The sequence below is a fragment of the Pteronotus mesoamericanus genome, unplaced genomic scaffold (assembly GCF_021234165.1).
Source record: "Pteronotus mesoamericanus isolate MK-2021 breed Mesoamerican mustached bat unplaced genomic scaffold, CSHL_Meso_final scaffold_125, whole genome shotgun sequence".
Classification (NCBI taxonomy): Eukaryota; Metazoa; Chordata; class Mammalia; order Chiroptera; family Mormoopidae; genus Pteronotus; species Pteronotus mesoamericanus.
The window spans coordinates 8,005,773-8,029,674 of record NW_026555304.1 but is presented as its reverse complement, the minus strand read 5'-3'; the positions used below and the strand labels follow the sequence as shown (position 1 = coordinate 8,029,674).

At 36.9% G+C, this 23,902-nt stretch overlaps 1 protein-coding gene across 3 annotated transcripts in view; it reads left to right on the top strand.

Annotated features, from left to right (window-relative positions):
- SPIN1 (spindlin 1) overlaps positions 1-23,902 on the top strand; it is a 76,021-nt gene that overhangs the window by 46,490 nt on the left and 5,629 nt on the right. For all 3 annotated transcript variants that reach the window (XM_054588068.1, XM_054588069.1, XM_054588067.1), the window contains 3 exons: positions 1,938-1,986; positions 16,632-16,885; positions 21,332-21,565. In XM_054588068.1, coding sequence (XP_054444043.1) covers positions 1,938-1,986; positions 16,632-16,885; positions 21,332-21,565 — 537 coding nt within the window. The remainder of the gene's footprint in view (positions 1-1,937; positions 1,987-16,631; positions 16,886-21,331; positions 21,566-23,902) is intronic.

Genomic DNA, 23,902 nt, shown 5'->3' with positions numbered 1-23,902 from the left:
GAGAAAAGAGTTTAAATCTCTAAATATGAGTATGTCAGTTTTTCTTGTCAATTTTGTCAGTTTTTGCTTTATGTAATTCAGTAGTTTGTAATTAGGTTCAAACCCATTTATGATTGTTATGGCTTCTTGAATAATTGACCCTTTTATCATTTTGAAATAACCTTTTTGTTATTGCTTGAAGTTAACTTGTCTGATACTAATAATCTCTTTTATAGGGTCTCCTAATTGGTGTATTTCAACTGTATATGTTTAATATGTTGTTATCAATGCTGGGATTGGGAGGTATTTTTGCTGTTTATGGTATTCTGAATTCATAGGCAGGTTGCTTTGTTTCTGTTAGTAGTACCTAAAAGATAGTGTACTGTGTTCCTGGCTTATATTGTTTGTGACAACAACTCTGGAATTAGTATTTTGTGTTTCCTGATTTTTAATGTCTTTTATTCTTTGGCTGTTTTAAAAATGCTTTGTCAGTGGTTTTCAGAAACCTGCTTGGGATGTGATTTGGCACAGTTTTCCTCATTTTTTATCTTTCTTTGGCTGTGTTGACCTTGTTGGCTATGTGGTTATACACTTACCACATCTGGAAATTTTCCACCATTATGTTTTTCAGATTTGTTTTTTTTTACTTCATCCCTCTGTCTCCCTTTTGTGGACTGCAGTTTTATTTATGTTATGTGTCCAGCAGGTCACTGAGACTGTTCATTTTCCCAGTTTTTTTTTGGTTGGTTGGTTTGTTCTTTTGGTGGTAGTCTTCCATTTTGGATACTTTGTAGTGTAACATCGCAGGTTCACTGATTTTTTTATTATCCACGGGGTCTAATCAGCTATTGGTCACATTGTGATTATTTTTTTAAAATTTCAGATCATGTATTTTTCTCCAGTGTCATTTCTTTTTTTGTTCTGCCATTTTTCTATTTTAAGAGTTTGTGTTTTTTAAGATATTTGAGCATAATTATTATATTTCTTTAAACTTTTTTGCCCTCTAATTACATTATTTTGGTCATAACCTGCTTGGTTATAGGGTTACAGTCTCCCACTCTTTTGTATGTCTAGTAATTTCTGTTGGGGCTCTGGACCTTTCATATTTGTTGTGGAGTATTTGGGTTTTGTTGATGCCTGTTACTGAACATTGGAGTTTGTTCTGGAAGCAAATGCCAGGATGGGTCTGTAAGCAGCTTTTTTTTGTTAGGGCTACTTTTGTTAGGGGCACCTTTTATTGTTTTTCACTGATTTCCCCATGTGTTTAGAGAGGTGACTAGATGACTTGGAACAATCTTCATGCCTTTGCAGGTTAGTATCTTAAGTTATCTCCACACTTGCCTCCCACCCCTCTACAATGTTTGGAGCCCCCACTGAGATCTCATTGCCACTACTGTGTCCACAACTCACAGCCACCTTACCCCCCTCAGCTTCAGTCTTACTTTCAACGTAGCAAAACCACAATGTTCTCTTTGGTTTCACATGGCATCATCCACAGTTGTTTGGAACGCAGTCTGGGCCAGTGCGTTACTCAACCTGGCTTTCAGCTCCCTGGTCCCATAGCCCTCTGTGGCTTGTCTTTGCAGCGTCTGGGTGTAGGTGTTTCATATCTTTTTGTCCTGATTTTTAGTTGTTGTGTGGCAGAAAGACAAGTTCTATGACTTTTAGTACTTTATGGCTTGGATTGTCACCTTTATTTGGTTGTACTTTTTGTCCACATGATTTTTGTTTTGTGTTTTATGGCCAATTCGGGGAGATGAAGTCGTTGGTCATTTTATCTTCCCAGAACCCCTAATATCTCCTTTTGGAAAGTTCAGTAAACAAATGAGTTTCTTACAAATTGGCTGTTTACAGTTCATTTCATGCTTTGTATCGCAGCTTTCGTAAGTCAACTTTTTCTTGAGTTTGAATTATTTTTTTAATCCAGTTTTCATTGACTTTACTCACTTCTCTTTTAGGCCATGCTGGTGTGTCTGCAAGCATGATGAAGAAAAGGACGTCCCACAAGTAAGCATTTCTGAAACTTGCTTTTCGATAGAAGGTTGCGGCCTTTGATTACATGGGATGTGAGGTCACCCATATGAGGCCCTGCCCCTGTAAGTGAGAAGGTCTTTGTTCACAGCTGCCAACCTCACAAAACTTCACCACATGCTGAGTCGTGGGGTGGACAGGGATATATGGAGTGGATCATATCCCTGTCCACTCCCTTGTTCTTGGCCTGGACTTGTGTGCCTAGGTCTATCCTTCATTCAGCCTTTAAAAGCCTCTGGTCCACAATTCCCCTCCAGCTTGATGGGAGGGGAATGAAGCAAGAGGTATCCGTTGTAGCAGGTGCATCGTGACCCTCTCCCATTTCTCTTTGGAAGGGCTTCCCCTCTTGGCATGCAGGTTACTCTCTGAGTCTTGGATTCACTACTGAACACGGAGCTCCTTGTGGACAGAAGCCATAATTCATGCTTGAGGGCCTGGCCAGCACACTGCCTGACATACTCACTGCTTTATAATATTTCAGATGAATGAAGAGCTTGTAATTTAGAGAAAGCATATGCATGTTGAAAGAAAATTAAGTAGCCATGTATTTTTAGTGACAGATGTGTTGTGAATCCTAAATTCTATAAGTACCAGACTACAGAAGCCACTTTTTTCTCCCTCAGATTGTTTTTTGAGTGTAACATAATTGTATCTGAAGAGAAAATTGAGATATGATCTTATGTAATACTATTCTCCTGTACTATTATTATATTGAATAGATTTTACAAGTATCCACCAGGATTGGTGACTGCTACTACACCATGTTAACCACTCTAACAAATCAGTTCTGATAGTGTGAGTCCTAACCATAGATTTCTTGATCCTAGCACCTCCTGAGCCTCTCATTACAGCAGTTATTTCCAAATTATTCCTACTGATAGGCTTATGCCCTTGTTCACTCACCATAGTGGTTGAAGACTGTGAGAGGCCTCTAGGCTATTGTGGAAGGTTCCTTTCAGTAATTGTTGGTGATTAAAGCAAACCTGTGTCCATTTAAGTGAATACAAATACGTCATGGAAATGTCTGTGATATTCAGTTCAAGAAATGACCTGGAAAGTAAAAATTTGAAGGTAAGTATTCTCTTATGTTCCTGAGGTTTGATGAAGTTCTTCTCAGTTTCGTTTTATTTCCCATCACTGTCATGACTCTGCCATATCCAGTGATCTGATCAGTGAGATAATATCTCCTCTCTCATCATCCTATTGTTACCGTAAGTGGTAAACCATTTCTTGGCACAAATAGAAGGTGATGATAAAAAGTTAAATACAGTGAGGAATAAAAAGCAAATTACACATTAATTTTGCAAGACTAGAACAGTTCATACAAATAGATTTTGCACTTAGTTTAAAATAAATGCCTTTGAGAATGTAATGTACATTCTACTTTATCCATTTTTGCATATTTCCCTATAGGGGATTTTAGGCATTCATGGATCTGAGTTTTTGGGCCCATTATTATTTTTTGTGTGAGAGAGATTTCCTGTGCCTCATCCTAAGCTGTATTGTTTGTTAACTCATGGCATTGATATACTAGTTTCCTCTTCCTCCTAAAACCCAAGGAATTAACATATGCCTATTAAGATTTTGCAATTCATATGTGTACCAGCTAAAAGCATTGTCAGTCCTGAGTGTTTTGTGATACAGGAAGCTCCCATCGAGTGCTTCAGTAGGAGGTGCATTGTGACTAGAAGAAGCGTTGAACATGTTACTCTGTAGCAAAAGAAACAAGCTGAAATGAAAGGAAAACTAACAGTATTTTACTATTTTTTCTAATCTCAATACAAATATGAAGATGGGTGGAACAGAAAAAAAAAAAGACCAAAATAAAAATTTCCCCATTTCAGCAGTGATAGCTGTTAATAGTTGTCTTTGGAGGGGGAGGCAGGGTGGTACTGATGGAGAGTCCCCTACATAGAAGCTGACTTTGGAGCGGGAATCAGACCGGCCCCATGGTGGGCTCATCAGGTTCCTTTGTCAGCCTGGCGATCAGTTTTCTCATGGCTAAAATCAGTGTTGGATTTGAACTGTGGGGTTTTCAGCTTTCAGCATAGTCTCCTTTCTACAAATGGAATGTTCATGGAAAAGCAGAACTGGAGCCTCATGCATCCCTTGCCTGCCACACTGCGGCTTTCTACCTGTGGTCACATCTGACTGACTGGCACATGTTGGCATAGGGGGGCTGAGCAGTAATCCCATGTGCACACTCCTTTGCTTGCTTGAGACAGGCTTAGGAACACACAGAAGGCAGTACAGCAGAGTCAGCACCCTGAGAACAACAGTTTATCCCCATGAGTGCCAGGATGGTTCAGGAAATCAGGTCTGAGATGCTCAGAGCATTGCCTCTGCTCCCAGTTACGTAGCTGGGTCTTGTTTTTTTTGTTGTTGTTGTTATGTTTTTTAAGAGTAAATAGACACAAACATGTGCCTTCCTGCAGGCCAAGCCCCTTATGTTTTGGGGACAAGCTTGCAGACAAGCATTTTTCAAGAGGTTGTTTGGGAAATACATTTGCATAGAAAGTACATCTTGAAAGTAAAAGTGTAGTTGGGGGAGTCTAAGGTGAATTTAGCTATAGAGGTTATTTGTTTCAGTTTTCAAATGTAAATCTGGTTTTTCCTTCCCTAATTTGAATAGTGGATAGATTTCTCTGTTTGTTGGATGGTATGACTTGGCTTTGATCTGTTTGAACCTACATCTAGAAAATGGGCAGGAGCTGTTACTGTTACACACTAATTAGATGTATTTCCAGGGAATGTTTTCATTCCTTTTTATAAGACACAGATATTACTCACTGACAGAGACTGTCCTTGTGTTCTTCTTCCTACCCATATACCTGCTATAGTTCTTGGGGTTTTCATGGTACTCTCCATGCACATAGAGGTTACGTAACTTGTCCGATGACATAGAAGTGACTGAGTTAGGATTCAGAAACAGGACAGTCTGGTTGTAGAACTCATATTCACTGCTGCACCATATTTCCCAAACAGCATGTTTTGTTGTCTCACATCTGAAAAATGTGTTATTTCAGTCATAAACAGAAAGACTAGATGACTGCTAAGAGGGTGTGTAAATGAAGCATGGTGTTGACAATGTTAAATTGGCCAAAACATTTAATACTTTTTAATCAATTTGCAGTAACTCTGTTATTCACACCAGTGAAAGTGAATAGCACTGTGGAAGACCCTCAGGGCATTTTGATATCTCAGGCATTCTCAGGGTATACATGGTGTAGACAAAGTAATGAAATAAATTATAATGATTGGGATGAAAAACTTCTTTCTCCATCCTATTTTGATATTTTGTTACTTGAAGCTGGGATGATGACATCAGCTGTAGAACTTTTATCAAACAATAAACAGAAGTTTTTTTTCTCCCCACTTGCTGATGTGCATGTTGTAAAGAGACAATTATTTTGATTCAGTCAGTACTTTCTTCTGAAATCCACTGGAACAGAGTAAGGGAACTACTTTTTATATCTTAGTACTAAATAGAATAAGGAGAGTGACAGTAATTAATTCATATAATAAGGAGTGTGTAATAGTTTTAGCTCATGGTAAGATTGCAGTAATTGAAAATTTAATTTAACAAATGTGGAGCCTTTAACTATTAGCTACCAAAATAAGATATTTAACTACTCATGAGGAATAGTGGTTAAATTAAGTTGTTAAGGGAGTCTAGATAAAAGATGAAAGGTCTTTTAACATAGGCTTTCTCTTCTTGAGGACAAAATAGAATGGTACTTTTAGAGCTTATTTAATGTATTGAGCAGAGTACATAAATGTCTCCTACACTCCCAATTTACCGTTTTGGGAACATGGGTGCATAGAAATTAGGGTTTGTTCTGTATCAGCGCTACCCAAGGTGTGGTGCTGGGTCAGTAGGCACAGTGGCACTTGGAGGGAGCTTTTTAGAGCCTTTAGTGCCCTCTCCACACCTGGGAGTGGCATGGACTTTCCTTTCACTATCTCTGCAGGTGATGGGATGCATACCGGAGTGTGAGAAGCACTGGCCTAAACTGTCATGAGGGCTGATATCTTAGGCACATCAGAGAACTACGTCAAGTTGTATGGAAATTAGTACACACTTGTAGCAATGAAAGGTGGTAAGATGCTGTGTACTTGGTTATCACTTACTCCCACTGAAACTATAAGTAAACCTATTCTCGCCATTAAGACAGATAATACCTCATCCTTAATAAAACCATATACTTTCCAGTCTCTCTATTACTTTTTTCTTTGAACCATTTGTTTCAAGAAGTAGCTTCTGGAGATTAGAAACAAGGAAAGTGATGACCACCGTTTAATTCTGGTTTCTCTGCTTTTATCCTTGAATTGTTTGGGTCGCCATGCAGTGCAGCCTTTTGTTTGTATTTGGCTGTATCTTCAGATGACATTGATTGAATGAAGTGTCTTGGTATTTGTGTACAGTATTGCTGTTTGTTTATTAACTGCCTGGTGGGTGACTCCTTCCCAGGAAAAGTGCAAGAGATTGAGGGCTGTTAAAAATGCATGTATCAAGAGGAACATAAATCAAAATCACCATGTTCAAAGAGCCCCCATTTTAAATTAAAAGTTACTTTTAAATTCTTAATCTCACATTTTTGTTTGTGGCTTTTCTTGGATTGCACAGTCTAGAGATGACCAAAGTGTGTGTTTGTGTCCTTTTCATACCTTCTTCCAGTAACTATTTGCTTCTATATACACTAGTTCAACTAAAGTAAGCTTTACTTGTTATTAAAGTTTTTTCTTGTTGCTATTAAAATCTAAATTAGTAATTAGAAATTCAAAATTACATGTAAGAACTTGTTAATGTATAATTTTTAACTTTGTAGTATGAAACATTATAAGTATGTACAAAAATAGAGTAGTATATAGAATATCCTGAATCTCTGTTACCTACCTTCAGTAATTATCAAATTTGCCCATTATTAGTTATTCTTACTATATTGTTATCTAAGGACTTTCTAAACCTTTTCTTCAAGTAGATGCTGGTTGGAAGAACTTAAATATTTTTAAATACTTGGAAACTTTGGTTGCAGGGCATTCAAGGCCCAACAATTAGAAAGCTTGAGTAATGATTTTAAAAAAGTAATACATTTTATTTTATTTTTAAAATATTTTATTTATTTTTAAAAAGAGGGGAGGGGAAGGAGACAGCCAGGGAGAGAAACATTGATGTGTGAGAGAAACATAGAGCAGTTGCCTCTCACACACCCCGACTAGGGGACCTGACCTGCAACCCAGGCGTGTACTCTGACTGGGACTCGAACCAGCAACCTTTTGGTTTACAGGCTATCACTCAATCCACTGAGCTATACCAGCCAGGGCTAAAAAATCATATCTTTCAAATAAAGTCATTTTACCTTCAGTGTGTATTAGGTGTAAAATTATCTTTGTTGCTTCTGCCTTTTTAGCCTGAGTTGTTTATTAAACAAATTGGACAGGAATGGTATCTATATTAGATCTTCCTTTAGAACTAGTGTGAGAAAATATGTTCTGAAAGTAGAATTACCCTTGACTAAAACAAGGCAATAGAGATAAAATTTGGAATTGATAACATTTAAATGTATAAACCTGGCTTTATATATAATTGTGGAATTGGGACATTCACTGCACTAATTTATCAGCAGTTAAATTGAAAAATTGTGTTTTTTATCTGCTTATACAAGTAAAATACTTAAGTCATTGCAGACAGATTTTGAAAACGCAAGTAAAACTCAGAACGAGACAACTTAATTATTTCTAATGCCATCATCCAGGAATTATAGCTGTTAGTAATTTAATGCATATTTTAATTTTTTTCTACGTATCTGTATGGATATTACATGTATAAAGTTTTTCAAGTGGTCACATTTTCTTCATTTGTGGGTATTTAAAGTGTCTTTAAATTCTTTTCTGTGATTTTGATAGCTATGTAGTTATTTCACTATAAAGATACAGTCTTAATTTTTGAATCAGTGAGACCTTTGTTCATCATCCTTACTTCCAGTTTCCCCTATTAATGAACACTGCTCAGAACATCACTGTAACTACATCTTTGTGCTTGTCCATTATTATTATTTTTTTTTTATTATTTTGATAAATTTCCTACATGTGGAATCACTGGGACAACAGAGTGCCAAATTGTTTACCAAGAGGGTTGTGTCAATTCTATAAGCAGATAGAAAATAGTACCTCCCCATAATTTATATTAAAATAACTTCTCAAAATTTGTAGTTTTTATTATTGATATAGAAAAGTCACTTTACCGGCAGATCAGAACACTGAGAAATTTTTAAAAGATAGAAAACAGATGGGGACAGATTTATATAAAAACTAAGCTGAGCCGAGGAAACTTTCCACCACTTTGAGCTGAAAAGGAAGACCTCCAAAAGGTGGATGTTTTTATATGACTCCTACCGTCCTAGTCAGAGACAGCAGTGGCTGCTCACGATCACCAGTCAATTACAGATCAGAACCCTACTGCACACATCCAGCAGCAGATGCTCACCTTACCTCCCTTGACTTAAGGTCTCTCTGCTCACTCCAGGCTGCTCTGCAACTGCCTGGGTCATGGCTGCTTCATCAGAACCTGTACTTTTACTCGCTTAGACATCAGGACCTTGACTTGGTCTGAAGAAATAATACCATAGCCACAGATACCACTTTTTATCTTGGCTTGGCATTTTAATATATGAACATCAGGAATCACCAGATACCTAAGGCATGCTTGCAGCATGAAAGAAATCATACATAGAAAGGAGAGCTAACCAGGAGTCAGCAAACGTGAAGAAAACCACCATGTAGATGGCACCAGACCCAGCACAGAAGGCTGACCCCCAAAGAGTTCACAGAGGAAATCAAGAAAGGAAATGAACATTCTCCTCAGGGATCAACATCATATTCAGTAAAAAGAAAAACTGTTCAAGATAAAGAAACCATCAGTTTGTAGAAACTAAAAATACTATGTAAGCTATTCAGTAGATAGGCTGAACTTCAAGCCTATCTATTTTACCTAATTCAAGAAATTGAACTGAGGAGTTTATGATGAACAGCATGAGAGGGAATTTGAGTCACAGAAGCTAGATAAATCTGGAGGTGCTAGCATTCATTCATCTAACGAGAGTTTCAAAAGGGGATGGAGGAGGAAAATAGTAAATATTGAAGATGATTTTGCACAGCTCTCTTTAGATGGACCAAATGCTAATGAGGGATCATTAAAAAACATATCACAATGTCTTCTGGCGACATTTCAAAATCCAGGAACAAAGAAAATTCTAAAAGCATGTTAAAGAGAAAAATGGGTTACCCCCAAAGAAACGATCAGATTTGCATCTGTTATATGTAACTCTGGGAGATAGGAGAAAATGGAAATAGTTTTCCAATAAAAGTTCTGAGGGGGAAAAGCATTTGGAATGTGACTTGTATACCTATGTTATTTAGGGATGAGGGCAAAATAACATTTTGATGCTTGCAAGAATTTATAGAGTTTGCATTTATGGGTTCATAATCTAATTCACCAGAAGGATACATCTAGAAAGACAAAAAAAAAAGAGAGAGAGAAGAAAATACATGAAAGCATTAAAGAAAGAGCAACAAAAATCCTTCTTTATTTCCAAATAAGGCAATGTATAAAGAAATTCTTGCCCTGGACTGTGTGGCTCAGTTCGTTGAAGTGTCATTCTGTAACCAAAAGATAGCAGGTTTGATTCCCCAGGTTGTGGGCTTGCACCCTTGTCTAGGCATGTACAGGAGGCAACCAATCAGTGCTTCTCTAGCATTGGTGTTTCTCTTCCTTCATCTCTCTCTAAAAGCAGTGAAAAAAAAAAAAAAAATGACCTCAGTTGAGGATAAAAAGAAATTTAAGATAGTAGCAAAATGAAAAATAACAATTTGAAACAAAAGTAAAAATTTCAGCCATGTGGTAAAAGACACCAGGTGAGATTACTATGTGTTAATGGATAGCTTTTTTTTTAAAGATTTTATTTATTTACGTATTTTTGCCTTTTTACAAAATGTATATTTTATTGTTTACGCTATTACACTTGTCCCATTTATTTTCTCCCCTTTATTCTCCTCTATCCTGTACTGCCCCTTCCCCCAGCATTCCCCCCATCCTTACTTCACATCCATGGGTCATACATTTAAGTTCTTTGGTATTTCCATTTCCTATACTATTCTTAACCTCCCACTGCCTGTTTTGTACCTACTATTTATGCTGCTTATTCCCTGTACCTTTTACCCCATTCTTCCCCCTCCCCAGCCCTCTGATCTCCATTCCTATGATTTTGTTCCTGTTCTAGTTGTTTGCTTAGTTTGCTTTTGTTTTTGTGTTTAGGTTCATATGTTGATAGTTGTGAGTTTGTTCTCATTTTACTGTTCATAGTTTCTGATATTCTTCTTTTTGTTAGATAAGTCCCTATAACATTTCATATAATAAAGGCTTGGTGAGGATGAACTCCTTTAACTTCACCCTATCTGGGAAGCACTTTATCTGCCTTTCCATTCTAAATGATAGCTTTGCTGGATAGAGTAATCTTGGGTGTAGGTCCTTGCCTTTCATGACTTTGAATACTTCTTTCCAGCCCCTTGCCTGCAAGGTTTCTGTTGAGAAATCAACTGATAGTCTTATGGGAACTCCTTTGTAGGTAACTATCTCCTTTTTTCTTGTTGCTTTTAAGTTTCTCTCCTTATCTTTAATCCTGGGTAATGTAATTATGATGTGCAGTGGTGTGTGCTTCCTTGGGTTCAACTTCTTTGGGACTCTCTGACCTTCCTGGACTTCCTGGAAGTCTATTTCCTTTGCCATACTGGGGAAGTTCTCCTTCATTATTTTTTCAACTAAGTTTTCAATTTCTTGCTCCTCCTCTTCTCCTTCTGACACCCCTATAATTCGGATATTGGGACATTTAAAGTTGTCTCAGAGGTTCCTAAGTTACTCCTCATTTTTTTAAATTCTTATTCCATCAATTCTGTTCTGGTTGAATGTTTATCTTTTCTTTCTGCTCCCAGTCATTGATTTGAGTCCCGGTTTCCTTTCCTTTACTGTTGATTCCCTGTGTATTTTTCTTTATTTCATTTTGCGTAACCTCTACCTTTTCCTCCATTTTGCAACCATACTTAGTCAATTCTGTGAACATCCAGATTACCAGTGTTTTGAACTATGCATCTGATAGGTTGGCTATCTGTCCATTGCTTAGTTCTATTTTTGGAGCTTTGATCGTTTTTTTCATTCAGGCATATTTCTTTGAACATACCTGCTGTGTTGGAAGGGGCAAAGCCTTAGGTATTCTCAAGAGTGGGACAAACCAGGTTCCTGAATTTGTGACATTGTGGGGGTGGGGGGCGGTCCGAGAGGCAGCAGTGCTACTTGCTTGGCTCTTGGCTGGCTTTCAGGCACTTCCCCCACTACCCACAAGCAAATTGGGCCCTTCTAGTGCTGATTCCCAAGTGGGTGGGTAGTTTGTGTACTTTTTAGGACCCTGTGGGTCTCCCCAACGGACTGTCCTACGAGGCTGGGAGTTTCTCCTGCCGCCTCAACCCCCACTGGTTTTTACCTCCAGAGGTTTTGAGGCTTTCATTTCCCACACTGGAACCCTGAATTGCGCCATCTGTCTTGCTCCCCAGCTGTTCCTCATGGTTTACCCACGTGCAAATGTGGGACCACCCTCCACCTGCCTCCTTGCTGTGTGTCCTCTGCCCCTCCTACCGGTCTGGATAAATGTTTCTTCTTTAGCTCCTTGGTTATTAGACTTCCATACAGTTAGGTTTTATGGCAGTTCTGGTTGTTTTTTGTTTTTAAGTTTGTTGTTGTCCTTCTTTTGGTTGTGTGAGGAGGCAAAGTATATCTACCTATGCCTCCATCTTGGCCGGGAGACTGTTTATTTTTAGAGAGAAGGGAAGGGAGAGAGAGAGAGGGAGATATCAATGTGTGGTTGCCTCTCGTGCGACCCCTACTGGGGACTCGGCCCACAACCCAGGCATGTGCCCTGACTGGGAATCAAACCACTGACCTTTTGGTTGACAGGCTGGCACTCAGTCCAGTGAGCCATACCAGCCGGGGCTGTTTTTTAAAATTTTACTACTTTTTACTAAGAATTTTTGTTTGTTTTTAATCTTCCTTGGTCTAGGAAAAGGAAAGTGTAGGTTTTGATTCAATTAGAGATTTTACTAGACAAATATAAGTTTAAATGTGATATTTTGAAAGTAGAGGTGATTGCTATAAGATATTAAAAGCTATAGCTATCATTAGAAGCTTTATTTGGTGCAAAGAAACCTCACTTATTCTAAGTCTACAGATGAAGAAAGGAATGAGGAAATGAAAGTGTTGCAAACATAAAACAGTGTTAGAATAGACCCAGGTATGTTACTTAACAGCAAAGGTAATTAAAATTCCCTTAAAGAAAGTAAAGAAATAAAGTCCACTTGAGTCTTTTGTAAACCTCAGAAGAGGGAGGAGAGAGAGACTTATGACCACCTCTGAAGGTGAGCGGGAAGAAAACATCTTGTTCTGAAATGTGATTAAAGGAACATGAAGCATTTCCATCTTCAAGAGCCCAACTGCATGTTACAGAAGAATGCCACTCATGAATGTAGAAAGGATGAGTAACTGAACTGGAAAACCACTGATCCGAGTTTCCCAGTTGCCCTTTTCTGCTCTCACTTGGCTATGTTTATATTGGTCTTGTTTAGAGTCATGGTGGTAGAAATTTCATGTCTCTGAGTCTAGGATAGAATCTTTACCTAGTTATAGTCAGCGTTCTCCAGAACAGAACCAGTGGGGTGTGTGTGTGTGAGTATGCACCTGTATATGGGCATATACGAGGAGTGTTTAGAGACCCAGGGAAGAGCTCATGTTGTAGCTGGAAGAGCTCATGTTGTAGCTGGAGTTCAAAGGCAGAATTACCTCTTCTTTCAGAGAGAACACTTTTTCTTAAGTCTTCAATTACTGGGACATGGCCCAACTTACATTATAGAAGATAGTCTGCTGACTTTCACATGTTTTTCTACAGAAATCCCTTCACAGGAAAAAAAATGTAGAGTTAATGACCTGAGTAATATAGCTCAACCAAGTTGACACAAAAGTAACCATTATACTGTTAATTTGTGTCTAATTTTGAAGATGTTGTAATTGTGTCTAATTTTGGTAGTGAATTACAGAATGGTGCATATTACTGAATTAACTTCCTCAGTCAGGTTGGGGAACCAACTTCTGCCTTTGCTGTAAAGAAAGCCTGGTCTATACCTAGCATGAATCACTTTGGATTTCTAAGATCAAAAGATAGGTGATTGATTGTCTCTGATGAAAATGTAAAAGTAAAAATTCCTGTGTTCTAAAGGAAACAATCTCTGTCACTAGTCATTTTCCACAGAGGGCCAGTTGGATATAGTGGCACATTCCCAGGGATTATGAATAAGATCTTGAATTTCACCTTTTGAGGTCTGAGTATTATTAGTATTTACAAGTTACAGACTTGATAGTGCTTTATTAAGCTTTTTTACCTCCATTATGGTTTACGTTGCACAGTCTATTATGTATTTATTTTCCTGGTGATAAAGGTTGGTTCCTTCCCACGAACAGTATTGAATTTAGCTCTTGGCTCTATCCTTTCTCTCTCCCTTAAATGTAAGGTAGTTTGTTCCTGGGAATAGTGAACCATTTCTACTTTACGTGTTCTTTCCTCCCCCTTTTCAGAGTAGTAGTAACTATTGTCAGAGCAGACACTAGTTACTATTCTATTTCTCATGTCCCAATGATTGTTCTGCCGTTAGATATATTCATGGCTTACAATTGGCCCTATGCTGAAACCTTCCCAAGTGTTCCTTGATTATCTGAAACCCTGTCCTAAAATTTCTCCAGGAAGCATCTATGAGGACAGTGTTCCTCAAATTCTTACATGTTTATACAGCTTTGTCTGTGGCCTTTTACTTGAGATCAGTGTAGAATTCTTGGTTGATGATGAAGTCTTTGGCTATATTTTCTTTCCTGAGAACCTTAACTTTGTCACCACATTGGCTTGTGACATATAGTGTTGTGTCACATTCTGATTTTCTTTCCCTTCCACATAATGCATTGGGTTGGCCCAAAAGTCCGTATGGTTTTTTCTGTAAAATACGAGACATTTTTCATTTTCACCAGTAACTTTACTGATTTGGATATTTTGGGTATGTTGGCTCTCTCCTGTGTAGTATAACATTGACTGTCCTCAATTAATGTCTCAATTTGATAGCTACCAACTACAACTGGTCTGCTGACTGTGGAGCGTTGTCCAATGAGAAATCGCCAGCAAGAAACTTTGCAAGCCACTTTGGACACATTTGATCAGTCACAGTAACTTCTCCATACACTGCACAAGTCTTTTGTTGCATTTCAGTTGCATTTTTACCTTTCTTGAAATAATAAAGCATAATATGCTGAAAATGGTGCATATTTTCTTCTATCTACAATATTAAAATGGCTACACAAAAATTCACCAATTTTGATTTTTTTTAAATGCACACTGATATGACAGCTGTCACAATACAATCTAACTAAATTGTTTTGAATGAAGCTACAGACAACTGAGTGCTACTAGCTCCATCTTACAGAAAAAAACGAAATGAATTTTTTGGCCAACCCATAGTTCTTTCACTTGGAAGCCAAAGAGATGTTATTTTCTTTAAAGTACATTTATTTACTAGAATGTCTTATTGTCAGTAGTTCTGAGTCAGCTGTCCCAGGGGTGCGTTTGTACATTTAAATCTTTTTGGAAATTTTTCTTGAATTATTTTAGTATTCTGTTTCTCTGATTTTAGTTTCGGGTAATTTTGTTAATACAGGGGTTGAAATTTTGTATCCGTCACCATCTCTTAATTCTTTCTGTTTTTACCCCATTGGTCTTTTCATCATCTCTTTTCCTTATGTGCCTCATGGTGTCTTTTTCTTCTCATAGTTTCTCTAGTTTAATCATCAGTTTCTGAATAGTTTTCAAATGCTGCTTGCTTCCTGAACTGTCTCATTTTTCTCATGTCTTGTGTAGCTGTCTTGTTTCTGATGTAACCCTCTTTCATAACCACTATTATTTGCCTAACGTTATATGAGTTTTCTTTACCTGGTGGGTCTACCTCCATTACTTGTTGGTGCATCATTCTCATTGTTACGATATCATCCTGTGTTGGCCCCACCACAGTTCTCTTTTGTACTCTTGCACATGAGGAGGGTGAAAATATTCCAGGTCAGCTGTCCTCTCTGCACAGCTTTCAGCTGTCTATTTTCCTATGGCATACTTAAAAATAGGGCCTCTGAGTAGTCTCAGTCATACCTGTTGAGTTCCGTCTCCATTGGGCCTTGCTCTCAGCCTCTGAACTGCCTCTTTCCTTTGTCCTGTGGCCCCGTCCTTGCCATTTAGGATGTTGTCCCCAGCAGTGCGTCCTCAGTTCAGGCTCTGCCTTCCTGGAAGGCAGTTTTGCTGGCTCTTTGCAGAGTCTTGAGGGCTGGGGCAGCCCTGGCGGTTCCTGGTTTCCTCACAATCTATATGGAACCTTGTGAGCCTTTTTCAGTCTGCTTGGAGTTTTCCTTCTGGGTGTTTTTCCAAATGATATTCCCCATTTTGCTTAGGTAAGATTTCAGGCCTCATTGAGGCAGCCCTAATGGTTTTGTGTAACCTATTTCTCTTGTTTCACAAAAGTCAATGAATTTACCAACTGGTCTATTTAAAATATATACAATTGTAGTTTGAAATACTATAGCCTATAATAAATTGGTTTTTTGTTATTTTTTTAGTCTGTGTTTATGCCAGTTGTTCATTACTTTTATTCATGGTATACCAAATGAGAGCTTTATTCCCATAAAATTGGGACAGAGGAATTTTCTTCTCTAAATTGTCTCAGGCTTCAGCTTGTATTCGGGCCAGGTTTTACCCCTGTGGATGTCTTTGGATATCTAGGTGAAACAAAGATTATTTTTCCTGATAGCAAGAGCCAGGTGAATTGTTTGTAAACATTGTATGTAGATTTTTCAATTGTTAATAATCCTGAAAGAATGTAGTTTGGTGTTGGTCCATAGTTTTTAATATTTAAGTTTGTCACAAATTTAAGTGTTTCAGATTATATATTTTCTAGAGAAGTAATGATGAATGCATGAATATAAGCCAGTCTAGACTCCGATTTAAAAAATAAAGTTCAGTGTCTAGTTTATTTTTACTGTTTAAGTTAGCGGAGGAGGATAGAATTATGTGAGCATTAGAATGGATGAAATTGAATAGGCTCACATTTCGTTTTGTCTAAAAATGCATTTATATTCTGAACAGCTATATACATGTATCTTTCTTTAATTAACTAGGATAGATGTGAGTTGATTCTGTTAGGAAACTCAGCTGAAAAACTGATGCTTAATATTAGGGCTTGAGTTGATACCGACTAGTTGAGTTTTTGTGCTTGTCCACAGTTCAGGTGCACAAGAAGCTCCTCCTGCCAACCCACCCTGTACACACACGGTGGTAGAGAAGGGCCCTACTTGCATAGCTGTGGGACTGCCTGGGTGGCACCCTTAACTAGCACAGTCAGTGCTGTCTAGTGAGAACATGCTAGCTAGCAGTAGTTGTGTTGAAATTAGTAGTGCATACCTTTGAACTGATAAGCTTACTTGTGTATATGTGTGAATACAGAAAACACCGGAGCAGTGTGGGGCCAAGCAAGCCCGTGTCCCAGCCTCGGCGGAACATCGTAGGCTGCAGGATTCAGCATGGGTGGAAGGAGGGGAGTGGCCCTGTCACCCAGTGGAAAGGAACCGTTCTGGACCAGGTGCCTGTAAACCCTTCATTGTATCTTATAAAATATGATGGATTTGACTGTGTTTATGGACTAGAACTTAATAAAGATGAAAGAGTTTCTGCGCTCGAAGTCCTCCCTGATAGAGTTGGTAAGTTCTCTTTACTATTTCTGCATATATATACTTTAAAAATAATTTCTGCAATGGATGCTTTCTGATTATTCTTTTGTATTATTGGTATTTTTATTTTTATTAGAGCACAAGCACTCTGTAGTTAACTCAGTCACCTAATACAAAAATTGATCAGTGCATGTTCTAAGCTGTAGTTCAAGGAACTTTGGGGGATATAAATATGTATAAAATTGTTCTCCAAGAAGTTTACAAGCTAATAATTTTTAATATGGTTATTTCTCACATTTTGATCACTATTTAATTGCACTTTGATGGGTAAGAATGTTTCTCCTTTGCTCAAATATTAGGTGTATTTCATCAGATCATAATAGCTAAGAAAAATCTTACACATTTTAGAATCTTTAAGTGAAATGTATCTTGCACTTCATGTTATTACATAAATGATAATTGTACTCAGCCAAATTTTAAGCATCCAAAACATGAGCTTTATTTTACATTTATTTATGGTTTATACTACATTTGTGGAAATAAGTAGCTCTTTTTTTAAAAAAATTCATACATTATTGGTTGTTTTGCATAATTTAAACACCATAAGGTGTAAGGTGTCAATAAATAATAATGATTGATTTTATTTTTATAATGACTAGGATACACCCAAATTACTGTTATTTTCTTCAGAATATTTACTTTAAAATGTTTTCTTACTATTACAGCGTGAGGCTTCTATTGCTTGAATGTTTGCTTATACTTTTGGAACTATCTTTAAAAGCCCATGCATTTAATAAATACAGCTTCAGTAGATCTGGACTTAAAGGGTTAGAACTTTGGGGATCACGTTGTCAGGGGAAGAAGCTTACCTATTCCCCTAGCTGCTTTTGTTTTTGCCATTGTCATCTTGGTACATGTGCTTCCCTCAGCAAGTTAATTCTTTGCCTGAGCATCAAGTTTTATTGTTCATCTTCCCTTTAGATAGTAAATGTTAACTCTTTGTTCATTTTATATAAGCATGGTTCAGTTTTTGTTCTTGAAATTATTCCCGAAGCTAAATATTTGTTTAATAGTAAATCTTTGGCGTTTTTAACATTTTTTTATCCATTGCAAGTGCAATTAAACACCTTAGTTTTCTTATGAGGCATAGTTTATTTCCTTTTGATCTTGACATCAGTCCATCTACCACATAAGAAACTAATCAGTGATTCAAACTTGTAGGGTTTAAAAAATATTATCCAAACCTTTATATTAATTATTTGCACTAAGTAATTATCATGCATTCTTTTTCCAAGCCAGAATTTTATTCCGTGTGCCTTTTAGGGCAGACTACTAGCTCATGTGAAGTTTACAGCATTTTGTTGCATGGCCTGTGTTAGTTCTTTTGTCATCACAGGAAAGGAAAGAAAAATATCTTTTATCTTGATATAAAAAGATAAAACAAAACCCCCAAAATATTTATCTCTGGGGATGAGATTAAGGGTAACGTACTGTTTTTCTCCTGGGTCATCTCAGTTTCTAACTGTAGACATGGGTTTGTTTGTAAACAGCAAAGTAATTTAACACAGGAAATCCAAAGGCCTCTATGCAAACCAGCAGTATCTCATGTGCCTTATTTAATTAATAGCTAGTTACAGTATTCCCTATGATATTGCAGTCTGAACAATTACGATATATAGAAAATGTCTGCTAATTTGTTTCAGACAGTACATTATACTACAGTTACAGTATTCTTTTCCGTAAACTAAAGGTGTAGAAAAATGTATGTCAGTCAGCCTGAAAGCATGTGATGGCAAAGAGAATGGTTCCCAAAGTGTGGTCTGGGGACTCTTGAGGTTTCTTGAAGCCCATTCAGGAGATTTGTGAAGTCAAATTAATTTTCATAGTAGTAAAGTGGAATTTGCCCCTTTTTACTCTTATTCTTTCACAGTTATATACTGGAGTTTCCTACTATTTGGAAGATGTGCATAATTCAGCAAGTACAATATGGGGTGGGGCAAAAGGAGGTTTACAGTGAGGAGTACACAAAACAGTTTTTTTTTGTAGTATTATTATTTTCCACCTAAACAATTGTAAACCTGCTTTTGCCCCCCCCACCCCCCGTATTTTCTATATGAGTAATGCATGACGTTACCAAATCATGTATTTGTTTTTGTTTTTACTAAATCATGTGTTTGTAAAAGAGCCAAAGACCAACAGACTTTTATTGTGTTGTGGTAAGAAACACACACATGAAATTTATTACTTTAACCATTTTTAAGGTATACAGTTCAGTGGTTTTATGTATATTCACATTGTTGTGACACAGATCTTTAGAACTTTCTTATTTTGTAAATCTGCAATTCTCTCCTCCTTAAACAACTTCCCTTTTTTCCCTCCCCTTAGTACCTGGAACCCACCATTCTATTTTCATGTCAATAAATTTGATTATATCAGATATCTTACTAGTGGAATTACACAATATTTATCTTTGTGACTGGCATTCTTTCTCAGCATAATGTCCTCAAGGTTCATTTATGTTGTAGCATATGTAAGGCTGTCCTTTTTAAGGCTGAATAGTGCTCCATTGCATCTATAGACCTTTGCTAATGTTCTGATGAGGTTATTTGATTTTTGTTGTTGAGTTGTAGGAGTTCTTTATGTATTCTGGAAATACATGAGTTTTAATTTAAATAATGGTGTGACAAGTTTATTGATAATGATTTCAGATTCTACATTGCAATTAACCTTTAAGGAGGTACCATGTGTTGAGTTGATACAGTATGATAAAAGAATACCTAGAATTATCTGAAAAGATTAATAGAATACTACTTTTTCAACATCCTGTTTTTCAAAAGAACATATAACAGATTGAATGCTAAAGCAGATAGGAGAATCTAATTTTCCTTTTTAAAGCTAGACTTAAGAGATTTGCAAATACATAAAATTATGGCACTTCTCTTATTAAATTTTTGTTAGACTGTATTTTTCATTAAAAATATGTTTAGGTATTTTTTAAATAAATATTTTTAGGTTTGTCACTTATAATTTCTAAAATAGCTAATACTGATAGTTGTCATCCATATAAACAAAAAACTCTTTTGTGTCTTCAAATTATAAGAATGTAAGGGAGTCCTGAGGTAAAAAGGTTTGAGAACTTCTGGTATGAAGAAACTAGTGGGATTTCATTTTAACTTTGAAATCTCAAGTAAAATCTCAAGTAAAATAGAATTGCTAATTTATTTTAAAGACATTTGTCTAAAACTTGAGGACTGGAAAAACCTTATAATCAGTAAGAATCTTCATAATTTCCCAGTATTAAAGAAATGAAGCTCGTAATTTTTGTCTACCTCTTTAAAGAAGGTGAAGCCAGGCTGCAGAGGGTTGTTGATATACCAGTGGGGAAGCCATGGCGCTCCTAACCATATGGGTTGTCTATAACAGCCCTGCTCTCTGAAATAATTAATTCATCCAACAAATACTAAACCACTATGAGCTTGATTTGAAAACAGGATGGGAAAGGCCTCTGCTTGCATCATGGTATGCAGGCTAAAAGCAAGTAGACAAACACGTAAAACAGATAACCATGGATAAGGGCAAATACCATTAAGAAATAAAACTGGGGGAGGAGACTGGTGTGGCCACTTTCACCAAGGTGGTCCTGGAGAGCCTTTGGGAGGACACTGGTTCAGAAGCCAGCTCCTGAAGATGTGGGGCAGGCAGCACAGGGCCTGAATGAGAAGAAGCAGGGGATATCTCAAAAAAAAAACAAACAAGATGCCAGTGTCTCTCAGATGTAGGCAGCCAGGAGGAAAGTGACAGAATAGGAGGGAGGAGGGCCAGCAGGGAAATAAAGGGGGAAGAATAGCCCATGAGAAGCAGTTTGTTACTCAAAATTATTAAAGAAAAGTACTGGTGCATTTTAAGCAAATGAAAAACATGAACGGATATAACGTCACTCTGTTTGCTGTGGAAAATAAATTGAAGGAGCAAGAATAAAAACATATGCCTTGAATAAATTAATTTTTTGGTTTTAATAAGTGGTCTGTGGTTCTTTATCTAAGATGTTAATATAAAGGGAAGGTTGTTGAAGGGTATATGGGAACACAAGTACTTTCGCAACTCTTCTGTAAGTCTATCATCTCAAAATTCAAAATAACTTAAACAATAACAAAAAAAAAATTATATCTTGAATGAACAATTAAATGCCCCAGTTTAGATACAATACCAAGGGCAGATGAGTGCAGAGAAATTAAAAGGAAACAAAACATTCTCAAAATAACCAACTTGGGGCAATAAAATAGGTCTTATGGAATTAAATCTGGGATGGGTCCAGCAACATCATTTTGGTGGGTGTTCTTAAAACCCACAAGGTGACTGATGCTGGCTGGTGTCTTGTGGACAACATTTTAGGTAGTCTCCTTGAATAAGTTCAATTTTCACAGTACATATTCAGTAAAACCCTTTGTAGACCATTGTTTGCTTTTTTGTCCCCAGCAACATCTCGAATCAGTGATGCACACCTAGCTGACACAATGATTGGTAAAGCAGTAGAGCACATGTTTGAGACCGAGGATGGCTCTAAAGATGAATGGAGGGGAATGGTCTTAGCGCGTGCCCCTATAATGAACACGTGGTTTTACATCACCTATGAGAAGGACCCTGTCTTGTACATGTACCAGCTCTTAGATGATTATAAAGAAGGTGACCTTCGCATAATGCCTGATTCTAGTAAGTATGGATTGACAACCTTTTCTTTTTGATGTTTCAAAAGTAATTTGAATTTCAGAGCAAGATATTTGATTAACTATTTTGCATATACATTTAAAAGTTTTAATTATTAGGGATAAATGATGATTCTTTTAGTCACACACCAAGCGTAGGTTGTGAAATTATTCTTTTGCCAAGAGTAATTTACTTTCTGTGTAGATTTCCATGCTCTGGACTTTGGACTTTCATATGAATGGAGTGTATGATATGGAGTCTTTTGTGACTGGCTTCTTTCATTCGCCATTTTTTTAAGACCCATCTGCATTGTAAATTGTGTCAGTACTACTATTTTTTTTTAAATGGCTAAATACTGGATTGGCCGGAAAGTCCTTATGGTTTTTTCCATAAAAGACACATTTTTCATTTTCACCAATAACTATTGATTTGAATATTTTCAGTATGTCAGCTATCTACTGCATGGTATAACATTGATTGTTCTCAATGTCCCGATTTGACCGCTATCAACTTCAGCTGGTCTACCAACCATGGAGCATTGTCCAGCGAGAAATTGTCATGAAACTTTGCAAATTTGATATGTTCAGTCAGTCACAGCGCCTTCTCCATACACTGCACAAATTTTTTTTTTCGTTTCAGTTGCGTTTATATCTTTCTTGAAATAATGAAGTATAATATGCTAAAAATGTTGTATATTTTCTTCTATGTTCAATATTAAAATGGGTACACAAAAATTCATTAATTTTGATGGGTTTTTTTAAATGCATGCTGATATGACAGCTGTCACAATACAATCTAACAGAATTGTTTTCAATGAAGTTAAAGACAACTAAATGCTACGAGAGCCATCGTATGGAAAAAAAACTAAACAAACTTTTGGGCAACCCCATACAACTTTTTGTATGGCTAGACTGTATTTTGTTTATTTGTTCATCTGTTGATGGACATTTAGATTGTCCTCTATTTTAGTTATGAAGACTGCTGATATAAACATTTGTGTGCAAGTTTCTGAGTGGACACATGTTTTCAGTTCTCTTGGGTATATACCTGGGAGTGGAGTTGATGGATCATAGTGATCACTGTATGTTGAATTGTTCAGGGAAGTGGCAGACTAATTTTCAAAGTGGTTGCACTGTTATTTCTCATCAGTATTGTATGAGGTTCTGATTTCTCCACGCCCTTACAAATATTTAGTTATCTGACTTTTTGATTCTAGTGGTTGTGAAGTGATAATTGCTCATTGTGGTTTTGGTTTGCGTTTATTTCCCTGATGACTGGAGATGGCAAGTATCTTTTCATTGTTATTGGCCATTTGTATGTCTTTGGAGAAATATCTATGTCCTTTGTCCTGTTTTCAACTGGGTTGTCTGTTAGTGAGTTGTAATAGTCAACATTCTAGGTACAAATCACTTGTCAAATATATTATTTACAGACACTTTCGTTCATTCTTTGGATTCTCTTTTCACTCTCTTGATGGTGTTCCGAAATCCATTTTACTTACTTTATCTTTGTTGTCTGTACTCTTGGTATTGTATCTTGTATCCCTTGCGAAATCCAAGGCTATGAAGATTTACCTCCTGTATGTTTTGTTTTTTAAGAGTCTTAAGTTTTAACTCTTACATGTATGTTTTTATCTCTTCTATTTAGAACCCTGGTATGTTTTGAATTAATTTTTGCTTATGATGTGGCTTAAGGGTCGGGCTTTATTCCTTTGTGCCAACACAGTTGTCTTGAGCACTGTTTTTTGAAAAAACAATTCTTTCCCTGGTAAATAGCTTTGGCACCCTTGTTGAAAATCAGTGCTTTATAGATGTATAGGTGTATTTGTAGACTTTTACTTCTGTTCCATGAACCCATGTGTCAGGTTATGTCAGTGCCACACTTTATTACATTGCTTCGTAATGAGTTTTGAAATCCAAAAGTGAATCTGTCCCTGTCCCCCACCCCCCAAAGATTGTTTTTTTCTATTCTGGGTCTCTTGCAATTTCATATGAATTTTGGAATCAGCTTGTCAGTTTTTGCATAGAAAGCAGCTGGAATTCTGATAGGAGTTTGGTTGAATCTCTAAATCAACTCAGGGAGTATTGCCATCTTAACAATGCTAAGCCTTCTGACCCATGAGCATGAGATGTTTTTCGATTTATTGAGGGTTTTTTGTTTGTTTGTTTTTAAATTTCTATCAACTGTGTCTTGTAGTTTCTCAGAGTATAAGTTTGGCACTTCTTTTGTTAAATTTATTCCCAAGGATTTTATTCTTTTTAATGCTATTTTGATGGAATTATTTTGAGTAAGCCTGTTTTGTTTTGTTTTTTCCCATATTCTTTCTTCAAACACATGGAGTAC